General features: G+C 42.0%; 2 protein-coding genes across 2 annotated transcripts in view; both read left to right on the top strand.

Moving 5' to 3' along the window:
- The window catches only part of LOC308288876 (putative ATP-dependent RNA helicase ddx6), a gene marked incomplete at both ends in the record, with an annotated part of 32648 nt that extends 28478 nt beyond the window's left edge, over positions 1–4170 (top strand). The window contains one exon of the mRNA XM_080730351.1: positions 2923–4170. Coding sequence (XP_080586477.1) covers positions 2923–4170 — 1248 coding nt within the window. The remainder of the gene's footprint in view (positions 1–2922) is intronic.
- A 4301-nt stretch (positions 4171–8471) lies between these two features.
- LOC308288875 (extracellular calcium-sensing receptor-like) lies at positions 8472–19195 on the top strand (the record flags this gene model as incomplete). The annotated part of the gene is made up of 9 exons (XM_080730350.1): positions 8472–8513; positions 8683–8813; positions 9247–9541; positions 11202–11477; positions 12536–12641; positions 13727–13947; positions 14829–15056; positions 18060–18183; positions 18282–19195. The coding sequence occupies 9 exons, from the start codon at positions 8472–8474 to the stop codon at positions 19193–19195; spliced, it is 2337 nt and encodes a 778-aa protein (XP_080586476.1).
- Between the last annotated feature and the right edge of the window lie 820 nt (positions 19196–20015).

Raw genomic sequence — 20015 nt, 5'->3', positions numbered from 1 at the left:
TGAGATGGGGGACCATGGCCAAGGTGGTCCTTCACATGAAAAGGTCACCACTGACATAGAAAACCTTAGAAGGATTTGAAATATTCAAAGACTTGCACACATTTTCGAGATTTAAAAAAAACCTGAAAAGGTTTTGTCCCAGAGACCCCCAGAAGAGAAGATTTTGTGTTCGCCTGAGAGCTTTCTGAAAAACCTGTATATTGCTGTATAGCTATTATATAGCTAACATCTAAAATGACACAGATGCTTTCCTTGTTTTAACAAGTAAAATCCTGACAGGGCAATTACTGTACACAACACAAATCTCTACTATAAAGAGTCAAATGTTGTTCTTTAAATAGCATGTATTAATGTGCATCACATACAGTAAAATCCTCAGGGAGTTATTCTTATTTGTCCATGTGGTTTACATGTCTAAATTAAACATGGATATTGTAGCTGTCCCAGGGATGGTTTGCATGTTATTGTATTTTAATTTCAATCTTTGTTAGACATGTTACTAGACACCTTTACGAACACATTGGTGAAGAAATCGTTTGGTAAGGAATTTATTCCCAGGTTTTATTAATATCCCCTGACTATAAAGAGCAGAAAGGAGCTCTTTTCATGTCAAAAACGGTCTCTACAAAATATTAGATTAAAAAAGGAACGTAACTAAATATTGCAAAAACAACAAAAAGTATTGAATTGTCTTCTTTTATGCCCCAATTGTTTAAAAAAATTATCCTTAAAGACCCAATGAAATGAAAAACACGTTTTTCCACACTTTTAGAGCTTATCCGTGGTAATCATATGGGCATTCCTAACACTAGATGCCAAAAAAAATATATATAATAATAATATAGAAAATAATCATTTTTTGTGTATATCAAAGGTCCCGAAATAGGCCATTCTTAATTATTTCCTGTGAACATAGACAGGTCCGCTTGCATATAAATGAACCTTTGATTACATTCACCTGTTTGTTTCCCATTGCTGGCCTTCCAATACACAGCTGTTTTTAATTATAGAGCTACTCCGTTTTGAATCTCATTCAAGATGACTTCCAAACTATGTATTACTCATTGTAAACTTAATGAGCACAATAAAATATGTATCTTGTAATGTATAAACATTATAGGTTAGAATAATAAGCATCTTGGTAACACACATTCTGTACAAGAGGCAGCCTGGTCGTGTCTCTTTGCCTTGCTTCTGAGGGCTTCAAACATTAAGCGTCACATTATTCCGATTTTACATCCCATCGCCTGAAGGGCTGGTCCCTTCTGATTGGTTCAGAAACACACAGGCTTCCTTTTCAGACTGAAACTCAAAAATAAAATATCCAAAATAGCCATTTCACTGGGTCTTTAAAAAATCCCCTCCATCAGAGGAGCACATCCCAAATTCAAACAGAACAGCCATACCATCCCTGGTGTCTCCATTAGAATCATCAGAAACCAAACATGTGTACAGCATGATGTGTTCACTATGTGGAACATACAATTTAAAATATTATTTTCTTTCTTTGTTTAATATTATTGCATTTGATTGTAATAGTTGTAAGTACAAATGTACTTTATTATAATTTTTGTTGTATAGCCTATTGGCAGCATCGCAGATTGTGTTTCCAAGTTTTGAATAAAGCTTTGATGTTTGATTGATTTAGTCCCTGTGACTATTGACTAATATGACTCAATTTAGTTTGTATATGTTTCTGTCTGCCTGCCTGCCTGCCTGCCTGTATCTATGCCTGTAATGTATCAGACCTACAGTACAAGCTCACATTGTTGTTTTCTGGCTTGTTTTCCTAAATGTTGTTTAAATCAGTGGTTCTCAAATATCTTCAAATCAAGGACCCCCTAATGAATATGTTTTATTCATAATTTGTTTTGAAAATAGCATATCCAGATGCTCACAACGCGTCGCAAGGCAACACATTGTAAGCTTATAGATCGTCTATTTTCAAATATCTGAAGGCCTACTGTAGGTTTAAAGTGCCTAAAGTACTTTAAATGGTAGGTTTAAACTAAAGTAAGGTATATGGAAACAAACCCAACTCTAGCCTCGTAAACCAGGCTCCTCCTGCCTTAAGATTCGAACAGAAGGTAAGAGGAGTCAGTTTACTAGGCTAGTCCAACTCCCCTTTTTTAATATTGTTAAAATGGAGTTTGGAGTTACAATGGGTTTTCTGATAAAATTAATATCAAATAGGCCTATCTAAATACTGAATCGAGCAACTGTCTGGGGTGCTCACAAAAGCCTGAGTAGACGTTAAAATGACCCAACATCTTTCTAAAGTGAAACATCCCTTTAAAGAGAACAGCCCTTTAAATGGCTAGCCATTTGCTTCTAGCTTGACAGAGATGAGGAAACCCCTTCAGTTGGTTTGGTCCAGTTACATCAGGAATGATGTCAAACAAGTGACGTCATAGCTGAAGATATATTTATAAATCAGGCTTAGTTCCACAAATCTCTTTGGAAACTGACACACATTTTGTAAACTGGCAAACATTACAAAGTAAAATACACTTTCCAGCAGTCCCAGGTGAGAACTCTACTACAATTTTTAAAGACAAAATACGAGGTGGGCTCTATGCTAAGTCTTTAAATGGTTACACTATTACCTAAACACTGAATACATTGCTTTTGGATCATTGTTACCAACAGGAAGAAGGTCGATTGTCAAAGATTGCATATAGATCCAACGTAACTGGACTTCACTTTTGATCTGTAGACATGTCTCTAACATTAAAACAGACAGATTGCATAAATAGCACCACCAGAACAGAGAACCCAGTACTTTCGGGCTTGTCCCATCAAAATGGCCGGCGTAGCATTAACGTTAAGCCTGTCAGAAGACCAGGCGGAGGCCCACAACTACTGCAACACGGTCACACAAATGCAGGCTCCCGCACAATCAATTATGCCAACTGCCATCAGCCAGCTGCCACAGCCGGCAACACCGTCATCAAGCCCGGAGACGACTGGAAGAAACTCCTGAAACTCCTCCCCAAGGACACCAGGTTGAAAACCTTGGACGTGACTGCCACTAAAGGCAGCGAATTTGAAGATTACGGCCTGAAGAGGGAGCTTCTTATAGGGATCTTCGAGATGGGCTGGGAAGAGCCGTCTCCGATCCAGGAGGAGAGCATTCCCATCACACTGTCGGGAAGGGACATCTTGGCCAGAGCCAAGAACGGCACAGGAAAGAGCGGAGCCTACCTCATTCCTCTGCTCGAACACATCGACCTGAGGAAGGACTGCATACAAGCTCTGGTCATCGTGCCGACGAGAGAGCTGGCTCTGCAGGTGAGCCAGATCTGCATGCAGATCAGCAAACACATGGGCGGGGTGAGGGTCATGGCGACGACGGGCGGGACCAACCTGCGAGACGACATCATGAGGCTCGACGAGACGACACATGTGGTCGTCGCCACTCCCGGGAGGATCTTGGACCTCATCAAGAAGGGAGTGGCCAAGGTCAACCAGGTGCAGATCATCGTCATGGACGAGGCCGACAAGCTCCTGTCCCAGGACTTCGTGGCGATGGTGGAGGAGATCCTGGGCTTCCTGCCTAAACAGAGGCAGGTCCTGCTCTACTCCGCCACGTTCCCGGTCAGCGTGCAGAGGTTCATGAACGCTCACTTGCACAAGCCGTACGAGATCAACCTGATGGACGAGCTCACCCTGAGAGGGGTGACCCAGTATTATGTCTTTGTGACTGAAAAGCAAAAGGTTCATTGTCTCAACACCCTGTTCCAGAAGCTCCAGATCAACCAGTCTATTATCTTCTGCAACTCCTCTCACAGAGTAGAGCTCTTGGCTAAGAAGATCTCCCAGCTGGGCTTTTCGTGTTTTTACATCCACGCCAAGATGAGACAGGAGCACCGTAACCGTGTGTTCCACGACTTCCGAAACGGCCTGTGCCGCAATCTTGTCTGTACCGACCTCTTCACGAGAGGAATCGACATTCAGTCTGTCAACGTGGTCATTAACTTTGATTTCCCCAAGCTAGGGGAAACGTACCTTCATCGCATTGGCCGTTCTGGCCGTTTTGGACATTTGGGTCTTGCAGTCAACCTGATCACTTATAACGACCGATTTAACCTCAAGGGCATCGAGGAGCAGTTAGGAACCGATATTAAACCCAGCCCCAGCACCATTGACAAGAGACTATACGTGGCATAGTACCATGCAGCCAGAGCAGGGTACATGTCAAGCCTCGAGCAGATTCAGTCCATCCTCCATGTCCAGATGCAACCCCATTTTACTGCGTAGCTCTTTAGGAGAAGAGCCATCTAAAATGGGTCTATCTGTGTCTGCCTGGCGCTAATATTGCAAACTGCTAGATCAATTTGCACCACATGCCTTGTGCATGCTACTACCTCCATTCAGTTTTTGACATTATGTTTTACTTTTTTTTTTTCTTTTTTTTTTTAGAAACATTTAACTTTAATTTAATGATTTAACAATTATTGGATTTAATTTAATGGCATCCGTTCTGAATCAGGCTGAAACCAAAGTCACACATGGGTCACATGATAACAGATATCATAGAATAACCATGTGAAGTCCCAGATCTGCCCGTTATCGACCCCTACCTCATTCATGGATAGCTTCCAGCCGTCTTCCTCCATTCGGAGTCCCTCGTCCTGAAGGCACCAGCACTATAGCATTAGGGTTGGGACCCGGAACCAGAAGAAACCGGTATCGGTTCCATCACATTTGGAACGTTTTCCGGAACTGTTTTTTATCAGTGTACAAGTGTACAAATGGTTTGTACACTATCAGAGTTACAGACATGTAAGGTTTCATTTGGAACCCCCTATATCAATCGTGAAATGGAATTGATAAGGAATGGTACCATTTAGAGGGAATCGTTACGATCCCATAGGATCCCCAACCCTACTCGGAGTGGAGGGAAGCAGGGGAACACGTTAAGAAATACAGTGCTGAGTGCTCACTTGAGAAGCACTCTGCTGGGTGAAGCTGGAAAAGCGGAATGTCCCCCATAGGATTATATAGCCATGTCATGAAATGATTCCCCCTTCCCCTCATCCCTATGCTCATTCATGGCCATAAATGTAATCAACAGCACTAAACCATATTTCCTTTTGAAGATTGTACTTTTTCCTGCCTTTAATTTAAGATTATACTTTTTCCCACCTTTAATTTTGGGGGATTTGGATCTACACCATTTATTACTATAGATGAACTGCTTCCGGTTATTGTTTTACATTTTGTTTATTTATTTTTTTCCTTTTTTTTTCTCCACAGATGTAAACTGTAATTATTTGAATTAATAAAAGGTTAATTCAACCAAACTACTATACTCTACCAAATAGATGTACTTGAACGTAAACTACACGTTCAAGTACATCTGTATGGTAGAGTATCTTACTATGCTTTAATTTGTACATCTGTATGTTGATACAGTAGAACTAGTACATCTGGTCAAATGTTAATACATTATAACAAGAACTAAACAAACTAAAATGGTGCATTTATATAGCGCCTTTATCCAAAGTGTTTTACAATGTGCATTACATTCACCCATTCACACACACACACACACACACACACACACACACACACACACACACACACACACACACACACACACACACACACACACACACACACATTCATACACCAATGGCAGCCGAAACCATGCAAGGCACCAACCTGTTCATCGGGAGCAATTAGGGGTTCAGCGTCTTGCTCAAGGACTCTAACGCCTCCAGGATCTAACCCGGTCTAGGAACCTTCCGGATCCCAAGTGGCCGCTCTATCTCCTTAGCCACTGCCCTCCTGAGCCACTCCCTTAACTTGCAGTCCCCTCTTAGCTCCACCACACCCACACCCTCAACCAACCTCTACCCACATGAGGGCCACCCTATTCACCATATTCCTGGCCCTCTCTATGGAGGCTGCCATTTTCTTTTACAGAGGGCACTAGAGAGTTTTTCTCTGTGTGCTGCTTCAAAAAACATCCTTTCTCTTCCTCCCAAGTCTAAGAACAAGAGATCCCAAGTAAGGAAGTGACAGGGAATTGTCTGTTGCCAGATATTGCCAAAGAAACAAGACGGCCAGGTCTATGAATAATAAGCCCAATAGAATTAACTAGGTTCAGTTTTACTACTTTACATTTACATTTGAAAATAGCAGATCAGCAAGCTCACAATGTGTCACATTGCGACACATTGTGAGCTTGTATATTTGCTATTTAAAATATATAGAGGAAAGAAAAACTAAAATAATTTGAATATTTTTGAAACATTTCAACAACACAAATCTGTGTGGTGGTCCCTGGCACCACATATTTTCAGATCCCCATCCGGAACGAATGGGGGTAAATTTATTGTTATCACATTTTTGTCTTAGGAATGCGACAAAAAACAAAAAATATTATTGAACTCTAGTCTCCATGGCGTGACTAATCAATGGGAAAAAAAAGTCATTTTGGGGGTGAACTACTCCTTTAAGGCATAAGAGCTGGTATTTAAGACAATCAAATACAGCCCACTGTGCTTTGGAACATTACGTAGCGTGGTGCCACTTCTCCTTTGAACTCAATGGATGGACGCGGGTGACCATGTTCCTTTCTGTCACTCTAGTCTATAGGCCTATTACTTTGAAAGGTGTGCAAGTTCCTGCTATGTCAGAAATTGTGAAAATGTCTCCTTTCTTGAATGGAATAGTGTAACTGACGTTACGTACAGTATTGGCCAAAGTGGGGAAAAAAAACTATTTTGGCTTCTTTGCCACGCATATTTTTATATAATTTTTTAAAAAGCTACTGACGTTGGCGTGCGACACTCTTGAAAACAACGCATTGCATTGTGCGTTGGTCTAATATAAAATCAGCGTTGAATGAAGCGTTCTTCATGTCAATCAATTAAGTCACCTTAATTCAAATGGCATCTTTATTTTCTTTATTTTACTTTACTACATGCATTTTTATATATTAAATATATAAAATATCAGAACAGTTGAATTAGCAAGGCATTGACCACATGTGGTATATTAATTAGTATTATTGCATAGTGTTCTGTTCAAACCTATAGGGGCTTTTACATGGCCTGTTGATGCGCATCTTAGACCTGGGTTAATGAAAAACAAGATGTTTGTGTGTTTGTAGAGCTGCCTGTTGATGAGCTCACTCAGCCAAGGGACTCATTTGGGAGTTGGAGATGCCTTGGGCTTCACACGTTTTTCCACTCACACCTCAGCCACGCTAAACACAACACTGTTAACATCCTAATCCCCTTTATGTTTTCTGCCTCAGTTCCCACCGGAACCATGTCTTTCAGATGTGTTAAAGACCTCTTAAAGGGCCTACAGTATGACATGAAATGAGGTGTTGGAATTAATTTCTAACTTGAAGATGTCAGCAGCTGGTCATGATGATGATATTGGTGCTTCATTGGTCAAATCAGTTTTTTGTTGTTTTTTTTTAGGCCATGGGTTGTCAAATTACACGCAACAGGAGTTGCCAATGGTTGGAATCGATGGTAGGGAAATACCCCAAAAATGTCATCAGCCTTGTGCACTGTGCAGTGTCAAAGTCACCTTTAGTCATGGGACGATGAGTAGGCCTAAGTGCAGCGTTATACTGCCTCGTTGTTGTGACTGAGACAGATGCATCGTAAGCAATCAGGATGTGTCTGAATGGGAAAACCTTATTTAAATGTCTTCATTTTAACACTGAATGTGGACTCAAACAGGCCTCTGATTTGCTCCTTTTTTTCTAACTAGCCTTGTCCTTCTCTGGTGCTCAACTGTCACCCATCAGTAGTTTTTGTTGTATCGTGTACTGCATGTTTGGTGCACTGCTCCCAGTGTGTGAGGGTTTTATTATGTACTGCATGTTTGGCGCTCCCTGCTCACAGTGTGGTTGGATCTGGAAGTTGTTTCCTGAAGGATTGTAATTTGTGGTAACAGACAATCTGGTGATTCTAGTCCTATATTGACCCAATGCCTAATGGGTCGAAAGTGGGTGGACATCACAAACAATCATATGTTAAAAGTGGCTAATGGGTGGGCGGGCCGGGCCGGCCGTCACTATGACTCAAACATAACCATAGAGTTCACCGTGATTCAGACATAACCATATATAGAGTTCACTATCACTTAGAAATAACCATAGAGTTCACTATCTCTCAGACATAACCATAATTTAGAGTTTCCCCTGCAGCTACACCCAAATATGATGTGTGTCATGCTGACTGTAACAGCATAGGTGTGAGGGCCGCGCAGTGGCCTGAACTCTAGATGTGAGGGCCCGAACCTCCAGGGATTAAAACAACCCCAGACAGTCTCTACCGGTATACTGCATTTCATGACCTACAGTGCGTGAATAGTTGCCCTGGTGAGATGGTGCCATTGACAGATTTCAGGACACACACATTATTTTAATATGAAGGATTGCTAATGTATGTTAAGCCCTGCCCCTACTTCTGCCTTTGTGTTGTGTAAAATATTGCGTAATGCCATACTCTAAGCTGGCACAGGGGATGGCACCGCACTGTGTATAAAATTCCACAACAGGACAAACAATTTGGGAAAGGGGTTGGAAGGAGGACAGTCATGAGGGCTTCTCCAGAAACACACCTGCTTTCATACCTGCCCTTGACCGTGATATTGTTCTCTTCATTCTCTCCTTTGTCTTCCTCACCTTTCTCTTCTTGTGAGTTACAGGCACAGTTTAATCTCGACCGTATTCACCAGGACGGGGACTTTGTTCTGGGCGGTGTGTTTCCCATCCACTCCTCCTCTGTCTTCCCTGAGCTGTCCTTCACCTTCAGGCCACAGGACCCCGCTTGCTATGGGTGAGTACTGTAGTATCACAAATACAACAGGAGGCAAGAAGCAATACTAAATAGTACATGTATAGTATACATTTATATGGACTGGACAGCTCATATTAATGAACACCACACATACAGTACAATGCTGTATACATACCGGTACCCTGGATTTAGAAAGAATTGTAATTTCCATACGCAGTCCCCATACAGAAAACAAGCAACATTACGAAAAAGAGCACATATAAACATTACTAAAAGGGTACAAACAGAAGAGAAAAAAAAACTACAGTAAAAAGTCCTGACCTAAAATACAAGACACTCAAGAAAACTAGAATAACCTACATTGTAGCCTATTTACAACATTTCACATGTTTGATTGTCCATGATCCATCCTTTTAGTTGGACCTTAAAAGATGTCTACACAGATCCATAATCAAGTGGTGTTTTTCGTTAGTTTTAACATTCCAGGCTTCAGGTACGCCCAGACCATGGCTTTTGCCATTACCGAGATCAACAGAAACCCCAGCCTACTGCCCAACGTGACTCTGGGATTCAGTCTCTATGATGCCTGTCACACGATGGGAGTTGCGTTTCGCACAGCGTTGTCAATGACCAGTGGGAGAGAGGAGCGGTTTCAGCTGGATGAGCGCTGTATTGGCTCTCCTCCAGTGCTCGGCATTGTGGGTGACGATTCTTCAACACAGTCCATTGCCATCTCTAGTATATTAGGTTTGTACAAAGTGCCCATGGTAAGTTTTCTGCTTGAACCCCCTTTTTACCATCACCAATATTATACATACTTAAGTTTTGGTCATTTACTAATGTAAATAATTTGAGTTTCAAAGACATAGAACATGTTTACAGTACGTGCAGCCAGAGTTTTGAATGGAGCATAAAGCAGGTTTTTAAAGGGCCGGCCAGGGCACAATGCATAATTGCATGTCAAGCAACTGTAATCCACAAAGTCTGATAAGTCTGGCACCACTGTGTCAGTTATGTTTTTATCATCAGTCAATCAGTATTTATAAGTCATTTTTACCTACTATATTTGATTACAGTGTTGTTGCAGTGTTACACACAGTGGCGCTCTCCATGGTGCTAGTGGGTAGATAGGGGTCAGCAGTGTCTAAAGCCGTGCAGTCTACCACAGCTGTCACTGCATTGTTTTTTGTTGTTGTTGCTTTCGTTATCTGAACTTTGTTTACATTACTTTTATGATATAACAGTTGTAGGCGACAAGAAATTTGTTTTGGGAACCAGACCCTTCCCCTTAATGAACGATTTGCTTAGCTTGATTAAAGTTTGTGTTTGGGACCACTGCATCATGCACACTTGTCATATGTGCAAGCATGAGATACACAGGTTTGCCACCAAACTCGTATAGAAGAGGGGGGACTCAAAGTAGTATTACCAGTAAGACTCCCTAATCGGGAGTGACCGCCACATCGCATACACAAACTTTAGAAGGCAATCGTAGCCAATCAAGAGGGAATATGGGAAACGGGACAGATCCATGTTGATGACATGACTTTAGAGATACTGTGTACCGCTTTGCGTGTATTATTAGTATTTATTTGCCTTTTGCAGGTGAGTTACCATGCCATGTGCTCCTGTTTGAGTGACTGGAATCTGTTCCCATCCTTCTTTAGAACAATCCCAAGTTCTGCATCCCAGGTGAATGTCTACAGGTTAAACATGTGTTGGTAAAAAGAGTACAACATCCCCTGTATTGGAATCATGAATGCATATCACTTCTCATTTGCTTGTGTGTATTACTGTGGGAGCTGTGTATCTTAAAAGAGTCCACTTATAACCTCCATTCCTTATCCAATCAGATACGAGCTATGCTCCAGATCATGGTTCTTCAACAGGGGGTCCGGGACCCCTAGGGGGTCCTCAGAGTTACTACAGGGGGACCTCCAAATCTTTGAGTCATAGAACGTTTTTTTTTTCTACTTTTTTATATTAACCACTTGAACCCAAGTGTCAATATTCTGAGAACTTTAGCCAAAAATAGCCGAACTACAAGCTCACAACGCCTCACGCTGCGAGGCGTTGTAGATCGGCTATTTTCGGTAAAGAGCTTTGGTGTAGAGGGGAAAAAGAGCAGACTAAGTACAGAGTGAAAGGTAAAGTTTATTAAGTATTGAGGGTTCAAGTGGTTAAATATCTGAAAACACAAATTGACATGAATCCAAAATACACTGATGATTGTGCTGTCAAACCATGAAACTATGTGGAATCTATGAACTGGTTGTGGGGGGTCTCTGCTTCCTCTCTCTCTCAACTAAGGGATCCTTGGCCTGAAAACGTTGAAGACCCCAGACCCCACACCTGCTTGTGTGTATTACTGTGGGAGCTGTGTATCTTAAAAGTGTCCACTTATCCATCCATTCCTTATCCAACCAGATACGAGCTATGCTCCAGATCATGAGGCGGTTTGGGTGGACCTGGGTAGGACTGCTGTTTAACGATGATGACTACGGCCGCGATGCTGCCCGCATCGTCCACACTGCTCTGCTGGACCAGCGGTCCGGTCTGGCTTGTCTGGCCTACGTGGAGGTGGTGCCCTGGGACGGCGACGCCGCCGAACTCCAGAGGATCGTCACCGTGATGAAGAAATCCACGGCTCGCGTTGTCATCGAATTCGTATATGGGATCAACGTAGTCCGTCTGATGGAGGAGGTTTGAGGCCGGGTTATTATGGTGTTTCAAAATAAATAAAAAAACATGTTTTTAGAACAACACAATATTGCCTCCTCAAATTTGGTACGGTGACTTTATACTTTGTCAGATACTTGAATGTGTCCTTTTATCATCACTTTACCCAAATATTTTTGACCATTAATTAATGGTTGGGGTTTTTTCTGTCATTCTAATCAATGATGGACAAAACAACTATCTCCAAATTGGAGTCAGGTAGGTGGTTTGACCGACCTTGACCGTTTGAGGATCCTATGGAGTAAGGAGGTTTATCCAGAAGCGCTTTTTAATACTTTTCATTGGTTCGATATTTGTGAAACCCACACACAGACGTAAAGGGTGTTCAATAGCACTTATATATAAAAATATATTTTTTTAAAAGTCAAACATTTTAGATTAATGTTTCTGGTTTCTGCCCAACAGCGACAATATATGAAATAGGTTGTTGCAACCTTTTAACTTGAGACCTTGTGACCTGAGGCCAATTCTACAAATGTCTTCTAACACTACTGTACTTCATTGGGTTTTAGATTAGTATTATTGTACTTGATTGGGATGTGATTGTGATGTCCATGTCAAATAAATAAACATAACATAACATAACATAACATGAGAGTTTTCTCAAAGCTTTTTCATGTGAAGGACCACCCACAATTGTATTTGGCCGCGGGCCCCCAACTCAAGATATTCTGTTCCAGGGACACCCCCCCAGAAGCAAAGATTTGAGATAAAAATGTTTTCTTTTCATGAATCATTTCCACGATTTTTCACAAAATAGCAGATCTACAAGCACCTATCGCGGCACGAACTGACACGCTATGACCTTGTATATCTGCGTATTACTCTCATGACACACGCACTCATAAATGAATAGCTAACATCTAAAATGGCACAGATGCTTTCTATACTATCGAATTGTTTTCTTATAGGTTCATCAGTTTAAATGCCCAGAAATTGTGTCTTTTTGCGCTATTCTGCATATATAGTATATCGTTCAACGCAATCAACAGGTGGTAAAACAGAATGTTACTGGTCTCCAGTGGATATCTGACGTGGGTTGGATGAAACCTCACATCCTCCAGACCCCTCACTTCATGCCACACCTGAGAGTCCTGGGTCTGGCCATCCGCCGTGGAGAGATACCAGGTCTTCGGGAATTCCTGTTAAAAATACATCCTGACAACGGTCCTGACAACACCTTAGTGAGTCTTTTGTTAGATGTAGTAGTTCACCCAAGAAATTACTTATTTTTTATCAATTACAGTCAGACCCCATGAAGCCTTGAATACATGGAGAGTTTTTGTCGCTTTCCTATATAATTTGATGACCGGCAGAGTCTCCGGTAGGAGACCATTGAGTCTGTTACGGGAGACTCCCGACAGTCATCAAATTATTGGCTTAAAGGAGCTATAGTCAACTTTTTCTTGAAAAACGGATGCTAAAATAAAAATAATGTTTCGAAAATATTTTATAAAAAAATAAGCTTCATATATGTGTTTCAATTAAAAAATGACCACAAAAAGCGTAAAATAATGATAAAATAATCATTTTGGCCCTTTGTTTACATTTACAGGGCCCGTACTTTGTTTACATCCTAGTCTGTAGACTAGGATGTACACCTACAATGAAAAAGTTGACTATAGCTCCTTTAAGTCATTCCCACCAGGCAAGATAAAGATACAAAATATCTTTCTCCATTGAAGTGGATGGGAGTGGATGGTAGCGTCCAGTGTGGACACTACCATCCACTTCAATGGAGAAAGATATTTTTTATCTTTATCTTTATCTTGCCCGGTGGGAATGACCCTTTAGGAATGCGACAAAAACTAAAAACTCTCCACGAATTAAAGGCTTCATGGGGTGCGTAATATAGAAAATAACTAATTTTTGGGTGAACTACTCCTTTAATTAAGCTATCATTTCAACTGGCCTATCCACAAGTTTCCGCGGGAGTTTACTGGAGACTATCGGGACCAAACTTCCGGGTTTAACAGCAGACATACAAGCTCACGTCGCGTCGCAGATGCAACCCGTTGTGAGCTTGTAAATCGGCGCCGGAGGCTCGGTACAGACGTCTGCGCAATGCATTATGGGGTGTTGGAAACTCGTGGATAGGTTTTTTAAATATCCATAAGGTATTGTATTTATGCTTAAAGCATTCGTTATGTTTCATCAGGTGAGGCAGTTTTGGGAGAACACATTTCGGTGTAAATTTGCTCCCCTTCCGTCAGAGTGGGTGGATGCAGGTGGAAGGGTGTGTACTGGACAAGAGGACCTGGGAGCATCAGAAAATACCCTTCTGGATGTGTCTGACCTCAGGCCAGAGTACAATGTGTACAAGGCTGTTTATGCTCTGGCCCACGCCCTCCATGACATGTTACAATGTGTGCCAGGAAGAGGGCCTTTCACCGGGCACAGCTGTGCCAGTCTGGAGACAATACAGCCATGGCAGGTGTAATATCAGAAAGAAAGAAAGAAAGAAAGAAAGAAAGAAAGAAAGAAAGAAAGAAAGAAAGAAAGAAAGAAAGAAAGAAAGAAAGACACTAGTACTATAGTGTGTTGCACTGTTGGGCAACCGCACTAATAAGGAGGATGATGGAATTTGGGGAGTTGGGAATGCCTACCCCTTGGTTTTTGCAATATTCGTCATAGGCAGGGACATGCTGGGCCCCTGATTCAGCCCGGGAAAAAGAGTTGGAGAGGCCCTCATGGCGCGCTATAGAGAGAGATCTCTCTCTATAGCGCTGCTGCTACTCAAAGATTTGTGACAAAGTGACAAGCCAGCGGGCCAATTACATGAGTTATATTTCGTCGTTGTCGGGTGGAAACATTGTATATGTCCAAAACCGTTTGTTTTGTATTTATCATTAAACTAGTGAAAACAGCCGATCTACAAGCACACAACGCCTTGTGCTTAGATCTGCTGTTTTAACTACTTTTGTGCGACGGCCTTGTATGATGAAGCAGGGCTTTGCTTTGCGAAAAAAAAAAAATCAAATTTGAAACTCGAGATACGAGGTTTCTGCCCGACAGTGACGAGTTACTTTGTTGGCCGCCCAGCCCCCAAAATGGAACAAAGGCTGACATTTTATTTAATTTTTTTTCCTAATGGCCGGCCTGGACCGGCCGGGAATGAACCGGCCGTTCGGGAGTTGTCCCGCTTTTCCCAATGGCCAGCACGTCCCTGGTCATAGGACTAGTTAAAGTGCCCATTCTCACACAGATAGATACTTCAAGGCTGTGTTTAACACATCAGCAGTTCCTGTAAATGGATATTTTACACCGTAGATTGATTGTTTTGTGTTGTTTTACTTGCTTGCTCTTCATCTCCAGCTTGTGCATTACATGGAAAAGATGAACTTCACCACATCCTTTGGAGATCACGTAACATTTGATGAGAGCGGCGATGCGTTACCAATCTACGATGTCATGAACTGGGCGTGGCTCCCTGATGGAAGTGTAAAGGTTCGCAATGTAGGCGTGTTCAAGAAGTCAGCCTCCGGAGATGAACAACTCATCCTTGATGAAGACAGAATCTTCTGGAGCTTTGAATCCACAAAGGTCACTTGAGATGGTCACAAGTTACCATACGGAGCAAATTCATGCACATAATTAATGCATAATTAACACTTAAAGCTATACTGTGTAAGTTGCTCAACTAGTGGTCAGTAGCAGTAGAGCAAACCGCGGTCGCATCTGCTTTTTTCGGCCGTTTTTCGCCGCGGACCGGGCATTCAGACCACCGTGTCCGCCTCGCCTCGCCGAGACCTATCCATAGAGGTCTTTCGTGTACCTCTACGAGCCTCGGTTGGGGAGTTACATGCTAGACTCCTAGCCCAGTGTAAACACTGCAGTGTACTTCCTGAAGAGCTCAGCAGTGTATGATCTGGGCTTTGATTGGCCGGTAGGGAGACACGTGTACAGAATGATGCATATGACGTAATTTTGCCGGGAAAAACAGCCCCGGTCACGGCCACCAGGGCTCAGTAGAACACATATAAAGAAAAGGCTTTGGGAGCTGAAATTAACAGAGTGGGGGTTCTAAAACTTTAGCGATTTAATAGTTAGGACAATTTTAAGATATGTTTTATAAAAAAAGTTACATAGTATAACTTTAATTAAACGTATGTATTTATCTATCAGTCAAGTTCTCCTCGTTTATCTATCAGTCAAGTTCTCCTCGTTTATCTATCTGTCAAGTTCTCCTCGACAGTACAAAGGCAGGGCCCTTAGCCAATGAGGTGCAGCCAAAGGGTAGATCTTTATGCCCATACATGATGTTACATGCGAGCCCACACTGTTTCGTAGGAACAGTATTTCTAGTTAATTATTATAAATTCATACCTCATCATTGATTCTCTCCACGCTACTCTAACCCTAGCCTAACCCTAACCCTAACCCTAAGCCTATGAGCACTCATCCTGATCTACAAACCCACCACCTGTGGCCCTTAATTTTGGTTAAGTAATTGTGAAAATGTGTAATTAATTAACAGGAATTAATGATGAATTTATGATACACTAGAAGTGTGCCTGCAGCTCGCTAAGGTTGGTAGCGGTTGGTGTTAGAATTAGCATTTTAGCATTAACATTAGAATTTTTAACATTAACAATTTTAGCATTAGATTTAACATTAACATTTTTAGCATTAGCTTTATCATTTTTAACATTAGCATTTGTTAGCATTAGCATTTGTTAGCAATAGTTAGCATTAGCATTTTTAGCATTAGCATTTGTTAGCATTAACGGAAATAGTGGTTAGCATTAGCGGTTAGCCATTGGGACTGTGGGACCACCCACCGAGTTTGAGACCAGTAACGTGTTGGGAAGTGGAGTTATGGATGTTTAAAGCTCAGACAATAGGAAGAGAGGGAGCGGGGCTTCAGAAATTACAGCTCATTCCTATTGGCTCTCTAGGTACACACAGCGAGTTTCGAGACGATACCAAAGTTTCTGTTTCTTTTTTTTTCGAGGTCCCCCATTCAAAGTCAATGGGGTTTTTGGGTGTCGTTTTTTGCGAATTACGTCACCACGGTAACGCGGATCGGAAAAAAAATTAATAGCATCCCATTCCCTGCCGAGCCGCACGTTTTGATGTATATATTGGGGGGATGACGTAAATCGTGCGGCAGTTATTACGTGGCAACATTACTTAGTAACTAATTAAGTATGGCGGAGTACAATAAGTGTTTTGCCATTGCATGGCAGGCACACTTAATTAATGGTGAATGAATGTATGATGAGTTCATCATTATTAATTAATTAATTAATTAAGAATTAATTAAGTATATAAATGTGCTCCCTATAGTAAGGTGGGAGCTTTTCACTCAGCATCCCCCTGGTGCTGAAGTCACATTTTGAAGGGGAAAACCTGCTAAAAGCCCATAAAGTTAACAGAAATCGCAAATTTAATGCAATTTCAGAATAGTAAAGTATAAAATACGGCTAGCATGATCAAGAACACAAGATAGTAAAAGGCACAAAGCATTATAATTTACTTTACCGTTCAAAATAATGATTTGTTGGCTTTAGGTCCAGCTAGTTTCCCCTTCTAAATTGACGTCAGCACCAGGAAGTTGCTGAGAAATTTGCTCAGTGGGCGGGCCGTGAATAGGGCTTATAGGGACGAGCTGTAATTGATTAAGCCCTGCCCCCTCTGTATTCCTATTGGCTGGGCTTTAATCACCCATAACTCCAGTTCACAGCATGGTATCGTCTTGAAACTTGGTGTCTGGACTTAAACGGCCAATAGGGACTTATTACTTAAGCCCCGCCTCCTCTTAAGCCCCACCCCTGTCTTCCTATTGGCTGAGCTTTAAACAGCTATAACTCCAGTTTGCAGCATGGTAACGTCTCGAAACTTGGCCTGAGTACTTAGATGGCCAATAGGGACGAGCTGTAATGATAAGCCCCGTCCCCTCTGTATTCCTATTGGCTGGGCTTTAAACATCCATAACTCCAGTTATCAGCATGGTACTGTCTTGAAAATTGGTGTCAGGACTTAAACGGCCAATAGGGACGAGCTGTAATGATGAACCCTGCCCCCTCTGTCTTCCTATTGGCTGAGCTTTAAACAGCTATACCTCCAGTTTGCAGCATGGTACCCTCTCAAAACTCAAAGTCTGAACTTAAACAGCCAATAGGGACTTAATACCTAAGCCCCGCCCCTCAGAAGCCCTGCCCTGTCTTCCTATTGGCTTAGGGACACGCTGTAATTGCTAAGCCCCCCCCCCCTCTGGCTTCCTATTGGATGGTCTTTAAACAGCCATAACTCCAGTTCCCAACATGTTTTACTGTTCTCAAACTCGGTGGGTGGTCTGACAGAGCTAACGGCTAACAGCTAATGCTAACCGCTACTTCCGATAATGCTAAAAATGCTAATGCTAACGCTAAAATGCTAATGTTAAAAAAATGTTAATGCTAATACTACAAATGCTAATATTAAAAATGCTTAATGCATACACTTAGCGAGCTGTAGGCACACTTAAAATTTCGTAGGAATTTTCTTTTCTAGTTTAGTTTAGACTGAACCTGATCAACTGATCATTGTTACTGTCCTCTGCAGCCTCCCAGGTCAGTGTGCAGTGAGAGCTGTTCTCCTGGAACCCGTGTGGCCAGAAGAAAAGGAGAACCCGTCTGCTGCTTTGACTGCATTGCTTGTTCTGAGGGAGAGATCAGCAATCAGACTGGTAGGTTTACATTATTTATTTATGTGCATGTGCTTGTGCAGTATCTTTAGGGTGATACTGTGCTTTGTCTGTCTCTTTAACCCTGCCTTCTTTGGTAGACTCTACAGAGTGCACCAGTTGTCCAGAGGACTCCTGGTCCAGTCCCCAGCATGACCACTGTGTCCCCAAGAGCGTGGAGTTCCTCTCCTACCACGAGCCCCTGGGTATCTCCTTGACAACCATCTCGTTGCTGGGCACACTTTTCTGTGCCATTGTCCTGGGAATCTTCATCTATCATCGAGACACACCCATGGTGCGCGCCAACAACTCAGAACTCAGCTTCCTTCTCTTGCTGTCACTCAAACTGTGTTTCTTGTGTTCTCTTCTGTTCATTGGACGTCCCAGAATGTGGACCTGCCAGCTGAGACATGCAGTGTTTGGGATCAGTTTTGTTCTTAGTGTTTCGTGTATCCTAGTAAAGACTATGGTGGTGTTGGCCGTGTTCAAGACCTCCAAGCCTGGAGGAGCAGACATTATGAGGTGGTTTGGTGCTGTGCAGCAGAGAGGAACTGTTCTGGTTCTTACTTTTGTTCAGGCAATAATATGCATTGTCTGGCTCACGTCGTCCTCACCAAGTCCTCATAAAAACATACAATACCACCGTAATATGATAGTCTATGAGTGTGTGGTGGGTTCAACAGTTGGTTTTGCAGTGTTACTGGGTTATATTGGTTTACTGGCTCTCCTTAGCTTCATCCTAGCTTTCATGGCCAGGAATCTTCCAGACAACTTCAATGAAGCCAAGTTAATCACCTTCAGCATGTTGATCTTCTGTGCCGTGTGGATCGCCTTCATCCCAGCATACATCAGCTCTCCAGGCAAATATGCAGATGTAGTGGAGGTCTTTGCTATTTTAGCATCTAGTTTTGGCATTTTGGTGGCGCTGTTTGGACCAAAGTGTTATATCATCCTTTTGAAACCTGAGAGAAACACTAAGAAGTCCATCATGGGTCGAGCTGCCACCAAGATGTAGAAGAAGAAATGCAATGACTGTGTGTGTGTGTGTGTGTGTGTGTGTGTGTGCGCTGTGCGTGTGCGTGTGCGTGTGTGTGTGTGTGTGTGTGTGTGAGACGTATTACTTGCACAAGCAGAGCGTGCAAGTACTGCGTTCGGCTGCGTATGTAGCCTACTGTATGTCGGTGTCCTTCTTTGTTTAAGCCTGTAGCCCAATCAGGGACCAGCATTTCTGGCAACGTCATCATTAACAGCCAAAGAGGGACCAGCATTCCTGGTGATGCCAGTGGTGATGTCACTGGCATCTTTAGGTGTTGCGTCTTTCCCCTTGGCCGGGGCGTAACACCATCACTTCATTAATATTTGAGGAAACATTTTGAATGTTGAGGATACTTGATTACCGGTAGATTACTTATTATTTGATACTTGATTTAAGTTAACCCAACAAAATAATAATAATGTTGATAAGAAAAACATTCAAGACCATGTCTAAAAAGACCAGCAGCCAATATGTATCCAGATCTTTAAATATAAAAGAAAAAACATGATTCTGTCTCTTTTGAATAGCTTGTATAGATGATTATTGTGCAAATGACAGATAGTGATAGATTGATAGTATTGACATTGGTTCTCAGTTGATAAGGTATGTTTATAAATGTCAGTGGTATGGCAACTTGTACATGCATGTTTAAAATAAAAGCATGAATATAGCTGAAAAGAATGTTTTAAAGTGTGCTTCTATTTTAAACTATTTTAAACTTCTATGTTTACATTTGTACATTTGTCTAGCTCATTATATTATTTGAGTTTCCACTAGCATAAACCTGAAACTGTGTCAG

Source organism: Nannobrachium achirus (genome assembly GCF_963921795.1).
Source record: "Nannobrachium achirus genome assembly, chromosome: 7".
Classification (NCBI taxonomy): Eukaryota; Metazoa; Chordata; class Actinopteri; order Myctophiformes; family Myctophidae; genus Nannobrachium; species Nannobrachium achirus.
The sequence above is the reverse complement of the archived record's forward strand: the minus strand, read 5'-3'. Positions and strand labels throughout refer to the sequence as shown.